Source organism: Neomonachus schauinslandi, chromosome 2 (assembly GCF_002201575.2).
Source record: "Neomonachus schauinslandi chromosome 2, ASM220157v2, whole genome shotgun sequence".
NCBI classification, from domain to species: domain Eukaryota; kingdom Metazoa; phylum Chordata; class Mammalia; order Carnivora; family Phocidae; genus Neomonachus; species Neomonachus schauinslandi.
In genome coordinates, this window is record NC_058404.1 from 7,977,966 (window position 1) to 7,999,999 (window position 22,034).

Below are 22,034 nucleotides of genomic sequence, written 5' to 3' on the forward strand. Positions count from 1 at the left end.
TTGTCTCATACAAAGTGAAAATAAGGCTACTATTTACCAGACTCTAAGCAGCAGGATGAGGAAAATCTTGCAGCATTGATGTCAACCATTCCCTCCAGAGTCCTGGACCCAACCAGCTGAACAACTCCCATAAGCCATTGGAGCCTGTCTTCTTGTGCCAAGGTAGTTTTATCGATCGCTTTAGCTAAAGGGAGGGACAAATTTTTGAACCATCTTTTCTCAATGCAATATTCTCATTGTCTTCCAGTAGACTCCCCAATATGGTTACAGGGATGGTGATCAAATTGTGCTTAGAACCACATGAATGGAGGCACCAGATCCAGGCACCCATTAAGCTGAGAGTGCCTTCAACAGTTTGGGAAAGCTACGACAGGCCATTTTTATTTCTGAGGAACGCTCTGGGGGCGGATCTGGAGGGCAAAAATTAAACCTCTGTGGGCCTTGTAGTGGTTACGTGGCAAGCAGATGCCCCAACCAGACATCCTTATCCTCGCGATCTAGGATCATGCCTACCCCAACAAATGAAATGTATCCGGGTGTCTCAACTAGGACTGTTTGAATACCCAACAACCCCCTTCGGCTGGGCTGCCACCAGACGGGAGTACTAACCGAGCTCGATGGGCTTATTAGGGGGAAAAGAAGATGCATTACGCCTGGGAATGATCAGGGCAGAATCCCAGACTTTCAAATTGTGTCTATATAACTACCCACTCCTTTTATTCTGATTATTATCCAGGAAGCAGATGGGGGAGGCGACAGCCACGTTCAGTGATCAGTCTGCCTAATCCAGGTGTGTGGATCAGGAAGAAGCCTGAAAGGTAAGGCCAGAATTTCCTGTTTAGTTTATTTTTGAGGAAGCCATTCCAATAGGATCAGATGCCAGTGGATGGTAGGGAGCACAGAAGCTTCATCAAATACGTTGTCCGTCTATCGTTGAGTAGTTTTTGTGAGAGAAAGCACACCATTGAGAGACTGAAAATGATCCAGAAAGCCGAACACATGGCGCAGATTAGTTTTGAGAGCCACAGTGGTTAGCTGATTGGACTGGAAAACCAGAAAGGATCATAAACAGAAGGAAGTTATCAGCGATGAGGCACCACTGATAACCAGGAGAGGGTCAAAGTCCCCAGGTAGTCAGTGTGCCAGGAGATGGGGGGGGCATGCAGCCTCCCCGCCTGGGGGACAGACGAGTCAGCCTCAGACAGGAGTCACATGTCGGATGCAGTGTTAACTCTGCAGAAAACCCAGAATCTTTCATTTTTGCCCAGTATGTCCATGTGTTGCCATGGTCAGTGCCATGATGGATCTGGGCAACAATGCTTGGAAACCAGGCGTGTGGCTTCCGTCAGCAGCTTGAGTAGGTCTCATCAGAATGAGCCCTTACCACGGGCATCCACATGAGTGACCCAGATGGTTCATTTAGTAGCACGGTTTGATTCCATAGTTTGTGGCCTCGAAGAGGAGCGTCAAATTCACCAGTATGCAGTTTTCCAAGTGGCGGACCAAACAGGCCATTGACAGCCATAAAAAATCGAATGAGGCTTGTCAAGGGGAGTACTGGCCAGAACTATGAGAATGGGGTTGAATTCCCCCACTGAGTGGAGAGATCACATCCGTTTTCAGGTCTGCTTTATGGGCACTGAAGCCGAAGAGCTGCAGTGGCCCAATGAACGCCATCTGGTTTCCGCTTCACCAGACCCGACGGTTCAGGCCTTTAGTTCATTATGAAATTGGACTGCAGCTATCCACACATATGACTCTGCTGACGTAATGATCCACTCCACCCCCCACAAAAGGACTGTGTAATTTCATTTATAGAAAGTTCATAGAAAAGCAAAACTGACCATTGTTTTTAGGGATACAGACTTAGGTGGTAAGAGGATAATGAAGAATAGCTAGGCAGTGTTTACCAGGGTGGGAGTTCTCTGTGGGGACAGGATGGGTACATGGGACGAGGGCAATGTCCTATTCCTTGGACCTGGGTTACCACTTTATGATCACTAGTTAAGATAGACATTTATTTTGTGCAATTTTCAATATGCTATTGAATTGTTTAAGTTTTAAAAAGGGAATAAATCCATTAGCATGTTGACGTAAAGGACTTGGAATCCAAAATTAAACTCATTTGCTCTTGTGACTTACCAGTTCGAAGTACAAAAAAAAAACAAAAAAAAACCAACCAAAAAACTCTCAAGCTAAATTAGATCCAAACATGATTTTACTAATTTCTCATTCTGCTCAGCCTAGTCGGAGGAGTTGTCAGGAACTGGGTGCAGCCAGAGTTCCCGCAACATCCCCCCCCCAGATCCTCATTTGGAATACTTGCGGGGCATCAAAAGGCCTTTCAGCTCAATGCTAACTCTCTGATGTTTCTGACATTATCAAAAAGTTCAAAGAGATAGTAGGGCCTGTAAGATTATCAACAGTCCTAGCCGTATACCGAACAAATGCAGAAAACAAACCAATTCCCTGCTCCTGGCAATTATCCCAGGAAAAATTACTTTTCTAGAAGCCTGTATTACCATTGCCAAAAGCCATGGCAGAAACTCAATTGTTTTTGAGCAGAGGAAAGTAGATTAAAAAAAAAAAATTCCGGGTTTTATCTTCACCAGATTGCCTATCTAAAAATGCCAATTGTACAGCATCCACAACTGTGAACTTAGAAGAAATTTCTCAGCAAGAGCCTAATTAGGCTACTGTGAACTTAGGAACTTATGGAAGGAAAAGCCCACCCGTACATACGATCTCCTCTCTCAGAGAGGGATATTTGTGACACTGAAGTCTTTCTACAAAGATTCGAAATGTGCAATGGAGGCAGTTCCAGTCACCAGGTCCTATCTGGGGGACTTTCCTTCCCATCTAGTAAAACATGGTAATGTCCGTTTCCCTGTGAGCCTCACATTTCTGGCTGGCTGTGAGCTCTCTAGGGTAACTGGGGCTCTCCTGTAAGCAGATATTTTCCGTCTTGTGCCTCGGAGGATGCTGCCACTGTCTTTTCCTGTGGAATTGCTACCGTTTAAGAAATTTGTATCTCAGAGAAGGTGTTAATCAAATTCTCTACATTTGTTCCAAACTGGAAAATCACCCTAAACTAAAAGCTGCTTTGGGAATTTTTAATGCCTGTTCCCTGAGAGGCCTAGGGAGTTCTATATACATTTCCCCAGATACTTGGGGCATCTGGGTGGCTCAGGTGGTTAAGTGACCGACTCTTGGTTTCAGCTCAGGTCTCATGGGTCGTGAAATGGAGCCCCGAGTCTGGCTCTGTGTTCAGCGGAAGGTCTCCTTGAGATTCTCTCTCTCCCTCTCCCTCTGCCCCCGTTCACGCTCTCTCTCTAAAATATATAAATCAATCTTTTAAAAAATTGCTTCAGATACTCTCTTTTCTCCACTTTGATTTCTACCATGTGACTTTGAAGTTTATCTCTTGATTCTTTGAGTATTTTTACATTTGATCCCATGGATAAGCCACATGAATTCAAGGTTATTGTTCTGCAGTCCAGCTTACACTTAAATGTAGAATTTGGGGCATCCCTGGAGAAAAGGGAACCCTCTTACACTGTTGGTGGGAATGCAAACTGGTGCAGCAACTCTGGAAAACAGTATGGAGGTTCCTCAAAAAGTCAAAAATGGAACCACCCTATGATCCAGCAATTGCACCTCTAGGAATTTACCCAAAGGACAAAAAAAAAAATACAGATTTGAAGAGATACATGCACCACGATGTTTATAGCAGCATTACCTACAATAGTCAAATTATGGAAAGAGCCCAAATGTCCATCATTTGATGAATGGATAAAGAAGATGTGGTATACACACACACAATGGAATATTACTGAGCCATAAAAAAAGAATGAAATCTTGCCAGTTGCAATGATGTGGATGGAGCTACAGAGCGTTATGCTAAGTGAAATAAGTCAATCAGGAAAAGACAAATACCATATGATTTCACTCACTCATATGTAGGATTTAAGAAATAAAGCAAATGAATGGGGGTGGGGGAAGAGAAGAAAACCAAGAAACGGACCCTTAACTGTAGAGAACAAACTGATGGTCACCAGAGGGGAGGTAGGATGGGTGAAAGAGGTGATGGGGATGAAGGAGGGCACTTGTGAGCAGCACTGTTGTAAGGAAGTGTTGAATCACTCAATTCTACACCTGAAACAAATATTACATTGTATGTTAACTAGTGGACTATAAGTGAAAACTTGAAAAAGAAAAACAGTTGGGCACATCCCACTTTTAATTTTGGAACCTTTGTGGGAACAAAGCAATCAGTTACCCTGCATTCTAAATGCAACTGATACATTCTGCCTTCTATGATCTAATAGGTCTGTATACAGTAAGATGTATTTCTCCCTGATGAATCCTCCTTGCAGCTCTTGTCACGACAGCATCCCGTGGGGCCCCCCCCCTCTGCAGATGTACCCCCAGGGCGAGCTGTAGCAGCCCCTCCCCTGAGATGTACCTTTGCTGCTGTCTCGGTGACTTTGCTTCAGAGAGATGCTCTCCAAGAGCCGTTTGCTTAGAGCCTTGCACATGTGCAGTTCTCCCTTTGTCAGGCGCGGCCACTCATCCACGGATAGAACAGAGAGGCCATAAGCTGCACGCACCCATCAGGGTAACAGCTCCACAGCCAATCTAACTTAGGTCAGAGCGGTAAAAGCTGACTACACCACTGTAAATGTCTGACCAGTTTAATACAAGCTCCCATGGTCCATCAAGCCAGGCTGCATCATGCCCTTTGTGTGCCCTGGGCACTTCTTTGCCTTCAGAGACCCCTTACAAAATAAGGAAAAATATTTTAAAATATCAAAAATTATATTTTATGATGGCATTGGTATAAAGACTAATACAAGGTGGATTATATCTATTTATTTTGTTCAGATTTTAAAAGAAATGGAAACATTTTCAGGGGTCCCTAAAAGTATCCTGGCTTTAGGCATTATGCCTACCGTGTCTACAGGGTAAATTGACCCTGACAACAGGTGCACCCTCCACACATGAAAGTTGAAACCCCAAGCCCAGACTTTGATGACTCCATGTTAGGTTTTATTCCTTATAACTTATTTCTCTGTGATTCTGGCCAATGTAACCAATGATGAAGTCCTGAGGGGGTCCAATAATTAACACCTTTATCCTTCCCAAGGGAAGAAGACAAATAGCAATGAAGCTGGGGTCAAAATATCACTGTTATTATCAATAAAGTCTAGGTTGCAGAATACTATCCATTTGACTCTTATATTTACTGTAAGAACTGGGAACATTTATCTACCCAGGTGCTGCCAATTCTGGACTGAAGTAGACTGCTCCACGAGGCAGGGAAGAGCTTGCTCCTGGAGGAACAGCAGAGAATGCCTCCTTCTGGTTAGAAGCTAGTTCCTAAGAGGTAGAACATAGAGTGGAGGTGAACATGTCCAGATTCTTCTCCCCACACTTGACAATCAGATTAGTCACTCAGTGCAGGGATGGGAAAGAGGGGAAGTCAACAAAGCATTCAGGGGAGGGATCACTTGAGTCCCTACACCTAGGCAAAAGGATCAGGAGAAGTATTCCCTTCCAAAGAGTCAATGTTAAATATTAAGAATATTTAGGAGTTCTCAAAGGATTGGCAGAATAGGAGAGAAATTATGCTCGATTTTTTTTTTAACTTTTTAAACATATTCTACAAGAGAGGACTGAAGCAAAAGCTTTATGTGTCTCAATAAGCCAGTAATAGTTCTTAAAATGGTTATGCCTAAGTCCTCTGAAATAAAGGTAGTTAAAAATACTTGAGGCATTTTGTTTTTCAATAATCACTGGGAATACAGTGATGAACACAACAGTTCTTTGCCCTCATGGAATCTATGTTCTTATAGCTTAAAATAAAAGGCATTCACTAGGCTCAAAAACTAAAAAAAAAAAAAAAAAAAAAAAGCCCAAATTTTGATCCATAGTTTCCTAAGAGTAAACAAAAAATAAATGTTATTTGAAGAAGGTCGAGAAGAGTCGCCTTTCAGTTCTTGAGACTACCATGATAAATTAAAAAAAATGATATTGATTGGTGATGAGTCATAAAGACTATGGTCAGTTGCTGACCCATTTTTCTCTTCCACATCTGTGTGTAGATATAAAAAATACAACCTCATAAATTGACAGCAGAGAATTACCATAATCAGGTCACTGTCAGACAGGGAGAGACTTTATTCAATAGTTAAATTGTACTGAGCACTAATTAATTAAATACCCCATAACATTCTACTTTAGGAACTGTTTTATATATGAAGTCTTGAGGCTTTTTCCTTCCTTAGTTTTCTCCCATGATAATCCACTTTATCAATTAATGTCCCGCTGGGCCAAGATGCATTTAGTTTCAGTGGAGTGTTGATTTGTTTCATCGATAAATGTCTGGCGACATTTGCTAATCAGATTTATGTTATAGGCCTTGTATAATTGTGTGAGGTGAACTTGTAAGGTAATTATCATTTAAATTTCCTTCAACCAGGTACGCTTTCTGGTAACGACACACCTACGTATCAAGCTCTGTTTTTAATCACTTCTTTCATCTTTCTCAGTCTTGCCCTTGGACAACTCATTAGTAGGGATAGCTCCATCATTATTTTAGTTATTGTTATTATAATTAATGGTAACAATATTGTGCATTTCTAGTAAGACAAACACTGTAATAATTCTTATACTTGTAATAATTACCTTAAAGTTGCTTTGATACATTATTAGTGTTAATTATTGCTGCAATGTCCTTGAAATACATGTTCTACAATTGTCAGTACCCATGTAAACACACACACACACACACACACACACACACGGAGTTGGTGGATGATAACTTGGAACAGATTCTTGCCACAAATTCCTTAAACTCAACGGAGATATATGAAGAAATAATGCCACAAACTCTATTTTCTAGCAATCCAAATGCTAAAAATCATTGTTCCAATCCAGCTTTGAGGCAAAATTAGGCATTCTTGGAGTAATTTTGCAAATGTATTACAAAAGCAGGTTTTATTTTCCCTGTTGGAATGATTCTCAGCTATCAATGGATTTTCTCAAGTTCCTTATTTATTTCCATAAATACATGGATCATACCCCAGTGATGGGCTACGCCAAGTAGGCTCACTTTTGCCACACGATGGCTTCTCATTAATACTTTTCTGTAATGTGCCCGGAGGTGTCCTTCATAAGGTGACCTTCCAGAGATAAAAATGTAATTTCATCACAAAAGGGAAAGCTGCTGCATACATATTAGATTCCACAGACGTTTTCTTGTGGACCTTGTCTCCTTACCCTGTAAGACCACAGCTGAGATGGAATCCACACTGCCCTGCGCCATCCCCTTTGGACTGAACCTGAACATGTGACTTGCTTTGATCAGTGATATGTGAGCACATGTATGTCACTTCCAGGAAGAAGTCTGTGGTGTCTGTGCACAATTCACCACGCTCCCTCCTTCTTGCCTCAGCAAATAAGGGGAGCAAGAAAAGAAGGTTCGTGCAGCCTGGGACCTTGAATGAAGACAGTGTAGAACGGAGCCTCCCACCTCCCCAGCAGGGACAAGTAGAGGCAGCCGTAAAAATCCTTTGCATTTTTAAGTCACTGAAGTTTTAAAATTGTTACCACAGCATTGAGCCTGTCTGACTGGGACGCAATTAGATCAGTCTGAGCTAGGCGATCACGAAGCTTCCCTAATGCGAAAACGTGCTGAAGATTTACATTCATTCATTGATTCAATAAAAATGTATTAAGTGCCTGCCGTGGGGCAGCCCTAGGTTACGTATTAGCAAGACCAGCGCGAGCAAAACAGCTTTCGCTTTAGTCATGGAGCTTATCTTCTTGTGGAGAAGCCAAACAATAATAATTTAAAAGACAAAGACAGTGATGAGAGCAACGTGGGAAATAAATGCAGCGCTGTGACAGAACCAAACAGCGGTGACCCACAATTAGGGAAGCGAGGGGACACCTTCTGGAGAAAGTGACAGAAGCGGAGAGCCGAAGAGAGAGAGCTGGGCACGTCGAGAGCCTTCCAGGCCCAGGAGAGAAGGCTTTTGGCTTCCCAGGACCTGTGCTGGGCTGAGACGACACGGACGCGCTGGGCCGGGGACAGTCAGCCGTGATGTGCCGCCCAGATCCGCCTTCAGAACAGAGTAGCTCCTCTCTAGCTGCAGGGGCTGCCTGCTGACTGCCCTCAGCTGTTGTCTCCCGAGAATCGCCCAGGAACCTCCCGACTCCACCTCCTGCAGGCGAGGCTCTGGCTCAGAGCCTTCTTCTTGAGGACCCCAAAGTGCGGCCTCACCGCAAGTACATGGCGTTTTATTCTCAATTCAACGAAAAGCGTCAACCTGAAAAGTAAATGGGCCGGTTGTTTTCCCAGCAAAAGGTGGGTTAGTCGGGAATAAAAGAGCACTGCAGCCTGGGACAAACAAGCCGCGGTCAAACCGCAGGCAAGTCGGAGGAACAAAGGCGAGGCACGGCTTTCTCGGAGGAAAACGGGTGAATCGGGAAGGCTGTTAGGAACTGAAAGTCCACTGGAGTGAACGGGGAGGTCGAGGTGTGGGGGCTTCTCCCTGGCGGAGCTGATGCCAAGTCAGGGGTTCGAGGGCAGCACCTCTCCCTCCCGCTGAAGGAGCGGACTAGTAGCGACGTGCAAGGTCAAGTCGGTGTTAAGGTTAAGTTCGCCTCTTCTGTTGGGGCTGCGATGGACGTCGAGTGACAGGGCGTGAGAGCGCCCCCTGCCGAGACCTCCTGACTGCATTCTAGGGAGGTTTCCGGAGCCTGATCTCCACACAAGCGATTGAAAGGCTTTAATAAAAGCAAGGGAGGATAATTTTAGCTGGTGTGTATAGAATCAGAGAGGGCAAGAGTAGACTCGGAGGGCAGTAAGGGAGCTGGTATAGTCCAGGTGGGATGGGGATGGCCCGAACGAGGGTAAGAGAAGTGCGCGAACACCATATACCTTGAGTGGTACCACTGAGAGAGCTTGGTGATTAATCGGATAATGAGAGGAAGGAAGGCATCGAAGAATAACACCAAAGAGATGGTGCAACAAAAGTTTGGATGTGCAGTACCAGAAAATTGGGGCACCAGAATTCAACACTGCCTTGTGAAGCATGGATACAGCTGTGTTTAAAAAAAAAAAAAAAAAAGTACTGAGAAAAGACTCCAGGGTTAAACATATTGTGAGATATTTGGGCTTCATTTTAGAAAATTATCCCCATAGAAATATGTAATCAGTGTACATTTAAAAACATGGCCACGGATTATGATTTCCCTATTCTAGTTCAGTATATCACATGGTATTTGCTTAATAAATTATTGGCAATTAGTTGCCATCTGGCACTTTTAAGCTGAGCTTAAATACTGTAAAGCGAATTACCAAAAAGTGAGAAAACATGCTTCATGTTCATTATAATGTACCGGGATAGGTTCAGAAGTCAATAATGGCTTGATATTCCAGGAAAAAAAGACTTGTACTGATAAATCTAATGCCACAAAATGGCATTTTAAATAGGAATTATATGAGCCTAGCTTTTGTGAATGGCTAGAATAAAAGAAAGTGAAATTTAAATAAAACAGAAAGAACTGTCAAGGGAGCAGCTACCTTACCTGACCTCAGACCTATGCTGTTTCTACGGTGATCTAGAAGGTACCACTGCCATCAGCGACCGCCCAAACTACCCTACCGATGCTGTGATTTCCAGAAGCAGCTTCACTCACCCTCAACCTCAGGGACACCCACGCCTGCAAGTATGAAGGTCAGTTCTGTTTTTTCCTGTCATCAATCAAATCAGAGGTTCAGCAAGCTCAATCTGACTGGTGAAATCTAAGTCACACATCAGTACCCTGGCAACAAGCCGTGCTGGGAAATGTGGTTTCTTGGATCCTGCACTGGGGAGGCTGAATGCACAGTGTGGACAACTATCTCCTTATGGAGAGAGCACTGACAAAAATTTAGGTAGACATGACTGACAGATGTCTACCATAGTTAACATTACAAAATCTTCACTCAAGATTAAGCTCTATTGAGTCCCTCATCAAATGTACTCAGTTTTTCACTGAATAGTAAATACTGACCACCACCGTAATAAAAAAATTTAGGAACCAAAGAATTGCAGATGCTCGATTTAGAATGTTTCCTATGAAAAATGATTATTTGAGAATCTGCACTGGTATCTTCAGTAATGCATCAGCTGTTAACCTGCCTTTTGGCAAAGTCACATATTAGAAAGTTATTTTCTCTCAATAAAAGTATAATTGATCATTCAAACTCACTAGAGTGGGTCTCTGCTCAAGAGATTTATTTATAGTGTGTCAGATCTAAACATGACTGATAGTCTAATGAAATCCTTCTTTTCTAATTCTACTGGTCTTCAGATAATTTACTTCTAGACCAATCAGGCATGACTGGTGATGAATCTTTGCATGGGACATGTTTGGGCACCACCCTCAGTAGGCAAGCTTGGTATGCTGGTGCTATTAGAATCTTCTACTTTCTTTGCTTTTAGAGTTCTCTGTGCATATGAATTTGCAGAAGTAGCCTGACTGGCATCAGTCATTCTAGTATCTTCCAAAGCAGTTTTAGGGAAACGATCTACTACATACAGTTTCTGGTAGGAGGCTCTATGTGAATCCTTTTAGTAGTAATGGGGAATTTGCCTGCTATTGGCAGCTTTCTTTCTAACAGGTTCTCTTCTTTGTTACCAAACATTATTGTTTTAGGTAGTAATAAAGCAGATAATGAACAAGTCTTCATTAAAGCAAGTCTTCTATAGAGACAAAATCCCTCTGGCAAAACAACAATCAGATATTAAAAAACACAATGAAAACATCAAACCGGTGTTTCATGGCCAATAAAACAGACTCCTACTCCTTAACATGGTTGGCTTAACCAAAAAATTATGATGTTTTGTTTTGACCAGTCTAATAATATACAATTTTATTTAAGAATAATAATTCTGTTAGCTTACATTTACAAAGAGAGATATATTTCATTTGGATATATATATTATGTATTATATATATTAATATATTATATGTATTATAACCATGTTATATACATATATAAAATCGTTTCCAAATAATTTAAAAATACATTATCTTACTTAATTCTCATAACGCATTGACTGAACAAAGCATTATGTGGGCTGAATGTAGACTACAAATGAAAATGACAGTTTAGTTATTCTTATACTGCATTATCTAAAAAGTTCCCTTCAATCATTTGCTATCATTAAATATTTTGATTTTACTTAGGCAAGTATGACAGGCACTAAGAGGTATTTCTCATTTTGAGATCCATACTAAATATAGCTCTACTGAAAATAGTGGTTAGTCCACATCTGAAAATGCATTATGAAAGTGAGCAGGAAAATGACTCATAATATGGTAAACATTTGAAGCAGCCAAGAACTATCTTAAAAGACTGATAGTGGAATACAACAAATTAGAGAATAAGCATCTATCCCCACTACCTCTTACTCATTCCAGATTATTTCTTTGGATCCCAAATAAATATTCCATACAGATATTCTATAATATTACATTGATGAACATGTGTTGATCACGCCTATTTTTCAGTGTGCCACAAGGCCGAGTGCTTAATTTGTAGAGAAGTTTAGTGCATTTGTCCAGTTCTAGGTGTAAACTCCAGCAACTTTAGTGTTTAAGGCAGTGGGTTGGTTTTCATGAAAGATTGTATCTGTAAACTGCAATTATGGATAGGATTCAAATTATTTTCCATAAAATTCTTAGAAAATTCAAGAAACTCAGGAGTTATGATGAAATATGATGGGGTATCACCTAACTACTCACATTGGTGTTCCTGAGCTTTAGCTGTTAACAAAGCTAGGACCCTTGCAACCATTCTGACTTGAGAGAGAAGTCCGTAGGATATCATCCTCAGAGATTTGATTCCACTGGGCCTGGAAAACTATATTTAGACCAATACCTCAGACGATTCTTTTGTAACCAATTGGTAAAGCAACATTTTGGAACCACTGTTCTAGAATATTTTGACTCTGATACTGTACATTGGAAGGCACAAGATTATTTGGCGTGAATCTGCAATATAGTTAATGCAGAATTAAAATAGCATTTAACTACATTACAAGTAGTTACTATTTAAAACCCAGAGATGATGAGTAAGATGAATATAGTTTATAATAAAATAGCAAGATGGCATATATAATAATTGTGTCAGCTGTCTCAAAGTCACAGATACAAAGTTAAGCCCTTTTTCTTTTCTGAATCTACAGATCATGCCAATAATCATCAGTGTTATCACACTGCTTGTGCTGGATTATTCTTTCAAATAATACTTAGTATGACTTGTGTCAAAAATACTGTTTTCTTCCCAATTAATTTTGTATATAATATTGCCCTCCTCTTGGTCACAATAAAGCAATTAACTCATATTCTAAGTTTCTGTTTTCTTATAGACAGTATAAACTGCAATGCCAAATTTTACATATTAGAATCATTGATTTGGATGAAGAATGACTCATTAAAGTCCATTTGGCACATGATTGTCCCAACGGCTGAGAGCTTGGATATAAAGATCCGGTTGAAGAGGAGGGCAGGGATAAAATGAAAAAATTTAGTCCTAAGAAAAAAGAACCCCAAATAATAACCACAATCATAGCAGATAACATTTATTGAGCACTGGAACATACATTTAGGATACATAGAAATCTCTGTATTTCTCTATATCCTAAAATATATTGAAATATAGGATATAAAACTTGATTCCAAGTGCTTTTCATGCAGTATCTCATTTGTTACTCATAATACCCCTGTTATGAGCTGAATTATGTCTCCCCCCAAATTCATAGGTTGAGGCCCTAATCCCCAGTGGACTGTATTTGAAGATACGGCTTATAGGGAGGTAATAAAGATTAAGGGAAGTCATAAGGGGGAGGCCTTAATCTGGTAGGAATGGTGTCCTTACAAGGAGAGGAAGAGACATTCTCTCTCTCTTTCTCTCTCTCAATCTCTCTCTCTCCACACAGGGAAAGGCCATGGGAGGATACAGGAAGATGTCGGCCATCTACATGCCAGAAACCAACCTTGACCATGCACTGATCTTGGACTTAAAGCCTCCAGCACTGTGAGAAAATAGATTCCTGCTGTTTGAGTCACCTAGTCTATACCCGTTTCACACTTTGTGATGGCAGCTCTAGCGGACTAATACAGCCCCTATTACGTAATAGTATTAATAGCTCCATTTTACAAGTAAATATAGATGTCAAGAAGCAGACAGAAGAAGAATTTTCAGCAGACTGGCTGGCTACAAGATCAGTCAAAGCAAGTTAGAAAAGATTTGAAAAGAAGTACCATAAGCAGGAATACTTATTTATTATTATTTTTAAATTGAAGTATAATTGACATTCAATATCCTATTAGTTTCAGGTGTACATCATAGTTATTAGATATTTTTATACATTACAAAATGGTCCCCATGATAAATCTAGTTACCATCTGTCGCCACACAAAATTATTACAACATTATTGACTATATTCCCTATGCTGTGCATTACATCCTCATGACTTGTTTTATAAACGGAAGTTTATGCCTCTCAATCCCTTCTACCTCTTTGCCCCCCCCCCCACCTCTCCCACCCTCCGGTAACCAACACTTTCCTATATCTATGAGTCTGTTTCTGTTTTGTTTTGTTTGCTCTTCAAAATGTTTTTTAGATTTCACATATAAATGAAATCTTACAGTATTTGTCTTTCTCTGACTTTTGTAACTTAGCATAATACCTTCTAGTCCATCCTCGTCACAAATGACAAGATTTCATTCTTTTTTATGGTTGAGTAATATTCTGTTGTTATACGTATATATGTATGTATACCACATCTTCTTTATGATGTCATCCACTGAATGTACTGAGGTTGCTTCCATCTCTTGGCTACTGTAAATAATGCTGAAATAAACATTGGAGTGCATACTCCGAATTGGTGTTTTTGTTTTCTTTAGATAAATACCCAGAACTCGAATTGCTAGATTGTATGGTAGTTCCATTTTGAGAAGCAAGAATAGTTAAACCATAGAAATATAGTTTACAACAACATAGCGAGAGTCCTTATACAATCATTGTACTGCTAGATTAGAAATCTAGCTTGAGAGAAGCAATCTTGTAGGGCACATCATGTGGCTCAGAAGAGGCAGGAATGGGCTTTTATCAGTTCTCTGAGGCTAGATGACCTCAGCAGGAAGAATTTTCTAGCTTGGCCTAGGGGAACAAATAAGGGAGTAGCTAGAAGATAAAATTTGAAACAACTGTAAAAGCCAGACAAAATGAGGATGAAGACTGCGTCCCATTGTATTTAGAATAAAGCCCAAATTCCTTAACATGGGCTGTATTTATCACACATTCTTGGAATTTATTATCCAAATCAGGACATTTTTGAAAAGTGAAAGGAAATACCATTACAATTTTTCTAGTACAACATGGTTCAACCAGGACAGTCCTGGGCAAACACGGATACAGCTTTGCAGAAAGGTCCTACATAATCTAACTCCTGCCCTACCTTATGTCATTTCCCCACTTCATTTATCTGTTGACTTTCTTCCAGTTCTGTGAGCACATCCACACCCAAGCTGATTCTTGGTGAGAGACTCAACACATACTTCCATTCTGTCTTACTGAGCCCTCCTCTCTTTGCCTGGTTAACTAATCATCTTCAGTAGTGGTCAGTCACTCAGTAACCTTCCTCCCTTCCTCACCACTCCTTGATTTCATCCAGCCCTCCCTCATGCAACCTCTGCAACTCAGGAAGTCTTAACCACATCCTTAGTCCGGGGAAGAGCAGTGACCAGGATCAGTCAATCAGCGTATGGCATTCTTCTGTCTGGCTCATGACTTGGGGAGAGTGCATTCGTTGGGAGCTGCGGGTAGCAGAACACGCCCCCAGCTAGTGGTTAGAACAACATAAAAATGTGTTTCTCCTCATTTGAAAGAAGTGAGAGGAGAGATGGTCGTCCACAGGCGTCAAGCTCGCAGGATGCATACTGCTTTGTCATCTTCAGTATGTGGCTGCAGACGCTCAGCCATCATGTTCACATTCAAGCCGCAGGAAGGAAGAGGCAAGGAACGGCACACTCCCTCCCTGTAAGAATACATCCCAGAAATTACACAAATTACCTTCATTTACATTCCATCGCTAAAACCTAGTCACAAGGCCATATGTAGCTATAAGGAAACGTGAGAAATGTAATCTTTATTCCCGGTGGCTACGTGCCCTGCTAAAAATTGAGGAGAAGGGATGTTGGTGGAAAACTAGCAGGCTCAAGAACTTAGTCTATAAGCTTATTTCTCTCATGCTGGATGTAAATAAAATGCAAGTAATCCCAGTGAAGTGTGAGAAAAATAAATTTCTGTTGTTTGAGACATGACATAAAAAGACCCCGGCTTAAAAGGAAATAGGTATTTTGGACAGCAAAGCAGAACGAAGAACCCAAGCTCCTGATGACCCACGTGGGCCAATGAATCCATCCACCATGAAGCTCTGCCTCACCTGCCCTCTAGGTGAGGGCAGAGAATGCCCTATTGTGTCAACCACTTTGGTTCTCTTTTTCTTGTAGTTGAAAGCATCTTGAAAGAATTCCCTACAGGCCTTCCTCAGCACTCAATGTCTTTTACAATCTCTCTCAGCAACCTCTTCCTTGCCTTCACAGCCCTTACTACAGTTTTGAATAATTTATTTGTCGTTTAAAGTCTATCTCCTCTGCTAGGCTGAAAGCCATGAGCTTTGGGACTAGAACTGTTCCGTTCATTATTGCACACCTAGGAAATGAAACGAAAAGGCTCACACAATGCTAGGCACACAGTAGGCTTGTAAATAAATGTATCATGAAAAGGACGCTAGTAAGCCTCCCTCCTTCAAAGAGATCACTTTTTTTCTCCCCCAAAGATATCACTTCTAAAGGTCGAGCCACGTAAGTGCTGCAGAAGGACAGCGTTGGGGAATCACCCTGTCCTCTCTTCTTGGGTTTTTGTCATAAACTATTTAGTATCTCCGCTACATCCCACATCTGCTTTAGAGCTTTGGCATGACCTCAGATTCGAATAGCGAGCCACTTAGAGCTACAACCTGGTCTGGAGATGGGTGATGGCAGATCTGAGAGCGGCAGCTTCCCGGGCTGTGCGGTGGCTTTCGCTAGGGCGTCAGGCGAGCCCTCAGTGCCTAAATGGGACCAGAGGGGTTCCATCCGTCCCTGCTGTCCCATTACAATGGAAGTGGTGCCTTTGCAGGAGCCGGAGAGCTGGATGTCGTACCTGCAGATGGCAGTGCTATTCACATCTAGCTTTTAGATACGTGGCTTTCCTCCGGAGGGCGTGAATCTGGACGAGTGCTCTATTTTCTACTCTCCCCCCTCCCCCACACCTTCTGTCTTTCTTCTACTTCGTGTAATAGCCAATAAATTAAACAGCAGGTTTCTATTTACAGGTGATCTCCGAAGTAGTTTACAATTCATTCTGAAATGTAGCTCTAACATCTTCTATCTGCTTCGTACACTCACTTGTTCATAACACCTGTGGCATTCATTGTTGATCGATGTTTAACTCAATGCTCTGTTCTATCGAAATGTGATTTTTACATAAAAGCTTGGGGAGAAAGTATAACCATGACACTGAAAGCAAACGTTCTTTACTTTCGAGATGTATGTTTAGATAAAACTGACTTTTAGCAGTGCAATTATGAATAGCTATCTTTCATTGAGTGTCTATGTGATTCAGGTGTTACGATAGGTAGTTTATAGAATGCAAGCAGCAAAATGTGTTTAATCAATGGGAAAAGATCTGTACTACAGGTTGCTCTATGTTCTACAGAATGAGTGGCTGGAATAATTCAATAATAGGACATTATTTGAATTTGAAAATTTTCAAAATCATCTTTTGCATTAAGATAGTACTTGCCATATGATTAGAGAGTAACTTAAATATTATATTCGTGAGTAAATTGAAAAGTTTCAAACATTTGATAAAGTCCACAGAATAACTGAGTTAAAAACAACTCATTTTTTATTTGTATGAGTATTTTTTAGTAATTATCCTTCTATAAAAAGGTTTTGAGATTTGATTCATTGACCTCACATAGTCATGGATATTTTGTTTTAAAACAGAAAATCAAAATAGGTATTTAATGTCAGCCCTCCTGCTCCCCATATCTTCTCCTTCTGGTCCTCTGTTTCCAAGCTGCTTATGGCAATAACGGATGACCCCTCCCCCCACCTCCTGCCCTATAACCTACAGGTTCAGTTCTGCAGCTGTTTGGTCAATCCTGACCTCGGTAAGAAAGCTTATCAACAGTATCAATACCCCTGTGTTCCAGAGTGCAGCACAGTTAATCAAAGATCCCTAACTGGGATCTGGGACCCAGCTGTGGCAGCTTTGCTCCTTAAGCCTCCTTAGTGACTTTCTGGGCCATGTTTACCCTCAAATTATAATATTCCCTTCCCATTCTCATCCCCATCTTAGATAGGATTGAGACTCTGCCATGGTCTCTACCTCTAAGTTCAGCCTGATTATCCAATTTAGTACCTGGGAGTCTTATCCTGAATACCCATGAGCATTCTATATTCTGCATGGACACACCTGTTCAATTACCACCTACCTGCCCAATGGCTGAGTACTACCTCTATTATAAGGTCCCCAACATGGGGTTCTTCTCTTACAATCAGAAAATCAAGCCTAATGAGTACATGTAATATGTCAAGATTACGCAGCCAGAAAACCCAACTTCAGAGAAAAGATATACCAAGAACTATCTCTGAAAGAAGTAAAGTCAATGGCCAAGGTGTATTCCCAGATATCCATCATCCATATGTTTTATTCCAGCAACTCTCCCCCAAACTTTTAAACGATGTTACACACAATAATTCTTACTTTAAAACCATCGATTTAGACTTACAATTGTAGAAGAATTGTTAAGTTTACTTTAAGCTGTTGAACCAAAGGAAAGTACAAGTGTCATGTACGTCCCTCTCTGTATCCACCTCTATATCCAAAGGCTCAATGAAGGCAGAAAGTGAAGAAACATAATTTGTAGATTGGCTAAAGGTTTGCTTTTTCTTTATCTTGTTTGATAAACAGACTTCCTTCAGAAGAAGGAAGACACGATGTAGTCACTGCTTTCTTCTAGGGACCTTTGTGTCAAGAATCACTTGGTGTCAGGAATCACCTGGGATCTTTCCCAGTAAACGTGTCAGAAAAATTACCAACTGCTAACTATGGTAACTTAGAGTGAAACATGTCTTAAGCAAATGAGCAATGCAAATGCAGAAAGGCACCGTAAGAGTTCATGTGCAACTCACATCTTGTATGCTGATTGTTGCTTGCATCACCACAGTCCTGGGAGCACCATTGGGCCACTGGGTCTTGCCTCCCTGTGCGGTAAAATCAGGGTGCATGGCAAGATCATTTTCTCGGCATCTCTTAACAGATCTTAGGCCAGGTCACAAGTCCTTTGCTTCTCCATCTGCTCTAGAAGTCCCTACACTTATGACTAACTCTTGCAATATGACACATGATTAAACCACAGAAGCAGAATTTGTGCTTGAAGAATTTCAGTTTTAGCTGTATATTCACATCACTTGAATGGTACTTCTTCCTTCCTTCCAATATAAGGATTCACAGAAATGTAATAGTGCAAAAAATTTAACATATTCTAGCATCCAGGAGTTAAAATCTAGTACATTCTCTTGAAACATTTTCCCCCCCTTCAGAATAGACCTTTCAAAGTAAGGATATGAAGAATGCAGATGTTTTCTTATACCTTTTTTGTAAGTTACTAAGATGGAATAATAGAGTTGCATATGGGTTTTTAACTTTTCAGGTATTCTCAGTAGTTAAAAAAATTCTCAGAAAAAAAGCAATTTTTGGTATTATTCAGAGTTTTCTAACCTTCTGTTATATGTTGATTTTAAGCTCGTTTCAGCTTATATATATAAGTGAGGAACACGAAAGTAGTAATAAATCCACACAAGGAATGTACTTGACTGAGATAACGGATTTTGCCTGATTTGTTCCCCCTATAGGGAGGTCAGATGAACGGATAAAGACACTGAATGGCTCAATGATTAAGAACAAGTAGTGAAAACATCTTCCCATCCTGTGCTGTGGACGTGTGTAAAAGCAGAAGACTGCAAAGACCAAGCTTAAGTAGGTAACTCAAGGTCAAGAACCAAAAGAAATGTGTCCACATGAGTTAACAGCACAAATAGGGCCTGCCACAGGCACTGGGAACCAAGGGGAGGATGGAAGGAGGGAATCTGAAGGGGAGGGGGGGGAGGAAGAAATCTGAAGACCAGGCAAAGCATGATAGGACAAAACGTGTGAGTAGTACAGCATCCTGAACAAAACACTGGGCACATTCATAAGACTTAGGATACAAAAAAAAATTACTATTCCTACTACTCCTTCCCTTACAGAATAGAATGGGTTAAGTTTTCTTAGATTTTGGTAGAAATCCTTAAGGTCATTTTTATATTAAAATTTATGAAATGGGAGATAGTCCTTGTGTTGGGGTTCCCCAAGACCCCCTTAGGTTTGGTGATTTGCTATGTAAGGACTCACAGGACCCATGGACTCATATATATATATGACTTAATATACTGTCATACCCACAGCCAAGGTTTATTGCAGTAAAAGGATTGCAAAGTGAAATCAGTAAAGGGAAAACATGCACGGGAAGAAGTCTGGAGGAAACCAGGCAGAAGCTTCAAAGACTCCTCTCCCAGTAGAGTCACTGAGTATGTGCTTAATTCCTAGGAAACATTAGACTCAACGCCAAGGGTTTTCACTTGGGAAGGGTCATGTAGACCCCCTCCGCCATTCCGAACTTCCAGAAGGAAAGCAGGTGTTTGGCATAAACCACATTGTTTCAATAAACAGTTCAGGTGCAGTGAGTCACTTTTATCATTTAGGAAACATTTTATATCAGTGCAGGGAACTATTTACCAGCCAATTTCCTAGGGGCTCCAGGGAGATGGTGGCTATGAACACAGCTCTATCTCGGGCAAACTCGCTGTTTGCCTTCTGGCTGAGTGTGATGGTGGAGCTCACCTTTGGCTGCTTCATCACCACCTTCAAAGACAGGATGCCAAAGGGCAAATCTTGCAAGCAGGTACTTCTAAGGATAGAAGTCTCAGACCTGTTATATTAACCCTTGTACACAGTTCCCATAATTATTTTCCCGTTTTATTTCCATTCTAGATATGTCTGGCTCCATTTGCCAATGGGTATCTAGAAACTTTTCTATAATAAGGATTACTCAGATGAGTTAAGGAAGGTAATAAACCTCATCAGGCATGGTCTGAATTTTCAGATCTTACTTATCCTGGGGCTTCAGTGGTCTGAATATATTGTAACAGGGTAATTCCCCAAAGCCAACTTTGAGGCTGATTGCTCAGCGGGCACCAGGATGCCTGGGACATCTGTGGGTTCTCCAGTGACTAGATGTTTACCATGGCATGTATGAGATACAGTTCCCTGGCCTGTGCGAGATACAGTTCCAACAGTGCATTTCTGAGTGAACTGGAGGAGGCCAGAAAGAGCAAAGATGATTAGGTTCTTCAACTAAGAAAATGCCAAAAGCTTCACTAGCAGCCTCTCACTTTCCTGGAAGCATAGCACCTAGGTGATGTGAGCAGAGAAGCTGGACATTAACTGCCTAAACTGTTCAAAGAATCCCAGAAAATTTGGATGTCTTTGATTGTCTACGGAACACGGAAGGGCCCCCTCGATCTTCATTTTCCTTGGGAGGGTGTGGTACAGATCCTCAGGAACCAGTGGTCTCTGGTATAATTTCTGATATCCCCTCAAGGATGCTCAATAAACTAGTCTGGCATGTCATGAGGAGTAGGCAGCAGTCATCAAATGAGCTAACTCGTCAAGCAGGCAAACAGTCAAGTGCACGCAGGACCAAAGACAGTGGTCTGAATGACCAGATTCAAAAAGCAAATCTGAGACAGGAGGGCCTGGGAATGGGGAACCAGAGTGCAAAGCCAAGAAGCAGGGCCGTTATGTATTGATGCCTTGCTAATTAAAAAATTTTCTAGGGTGCTGTAGAGCAATTCCACAGTAATTATCTCCTTTGATCCTAAGAACCCAGTGAAGCCATTCTTTTAGTTATTGGAAATATCCCATTAAACGCAAATATTTAAAATTGGTAACATCAATTTTAAAATAAGCTTAGTCTGCAGTTGGAAGGCAAAGCATTACTAGGAACTGGACTAAGGTTGGACGTGGAAAGTAAAGGCAAACTGCTTTGGGGAGCTGGGATGTCCTCTCTTTCTCCATGTCCCATACCCTCCAAAAATCTGTCCGAACTTTGACCAGATTTGACAGAGGGGAAGAGTTTTGTGAAATGCTGCTTCCAAACGCGACGCCTCAGAATACATTCCAAACTACGTTGCCTTGCTGCTGGGTTTCAGTGCAAATTAATAAAATAGTAGCGCTCAAGAAGCCTCAGGGCTGACCACCAGGCCCAAGGACCAAGAAAGGAGGGTGGGCGAGCCAAGGGGCTGGGAGGAGAGGAAGCGAGGACAGGGAGCCGGTCTTCCGTGGAGAAACCCCGCCCCTCCTTGCTCGTCGCTGATTGGTGGCGGCGATAGGCCGCGAGGGTGGGTGTGTCCCGGGAGGCGGGTACGCGCGCGCGCTGGCCCGCGTCGGAGAACCGGAAAGGAGGCGGGGCCGCGGCGGCGCGCGCTCCCGGAACGCGCGCGGCGCAGGCGGCGCGGATCGCAGGGAGCCGGTCCGCGGCCGGAACGGGGTCCCGGGTGTGCGTGCGGAACGGGGCTCGGGGGAGACGGTAGCGATGAACACGGTGCTGTCGCGGGCGAACTCGCTGTTCGCCTTCTCGCTGAGCGTGATGGCGGCGCTCACCTTCGGCTGCTTCATCACCACCGCCTTCAAAGACAGGAGCGTCCCGGTGCGGCTGCACGTCTCGCGGATCATGCTGTGAGTGTGGCCGAGGCCCGGCCGGCGGGGCGGGCGCCTGGGGCGCGGAGGGGTGGGCGCCGAGGCCGGGCCGGCGCG

At 42.1% G+C, this 22,034-nt stretch overlaps 1 protein-coding gene across 1 annotated transcript in view; it reads left to right on the top strand.

The window, feature by feature from the left end:
* Positions 1-21,682: 21,682 nt before the first annotated feature.
* SPCS3 (signal peptidase complex subunit 3) overlaps positions 21,683-22,034 on the top strand; it is a 9,049-nt gene continuing 8,697 nt past the window's right edge. The window contains exon 1 of the mRNA XM_021694300.2: positions 21,683-21,956. Within this exon, the coding sequence (XP_021549975.1) occupies positions 21,814-21,956 (143 nt within the window). The 5' untranslated portion in view covers positions 21,683-21,813. The remainder of the gene's footprint in view (positions 21,957-22,034) is intronic.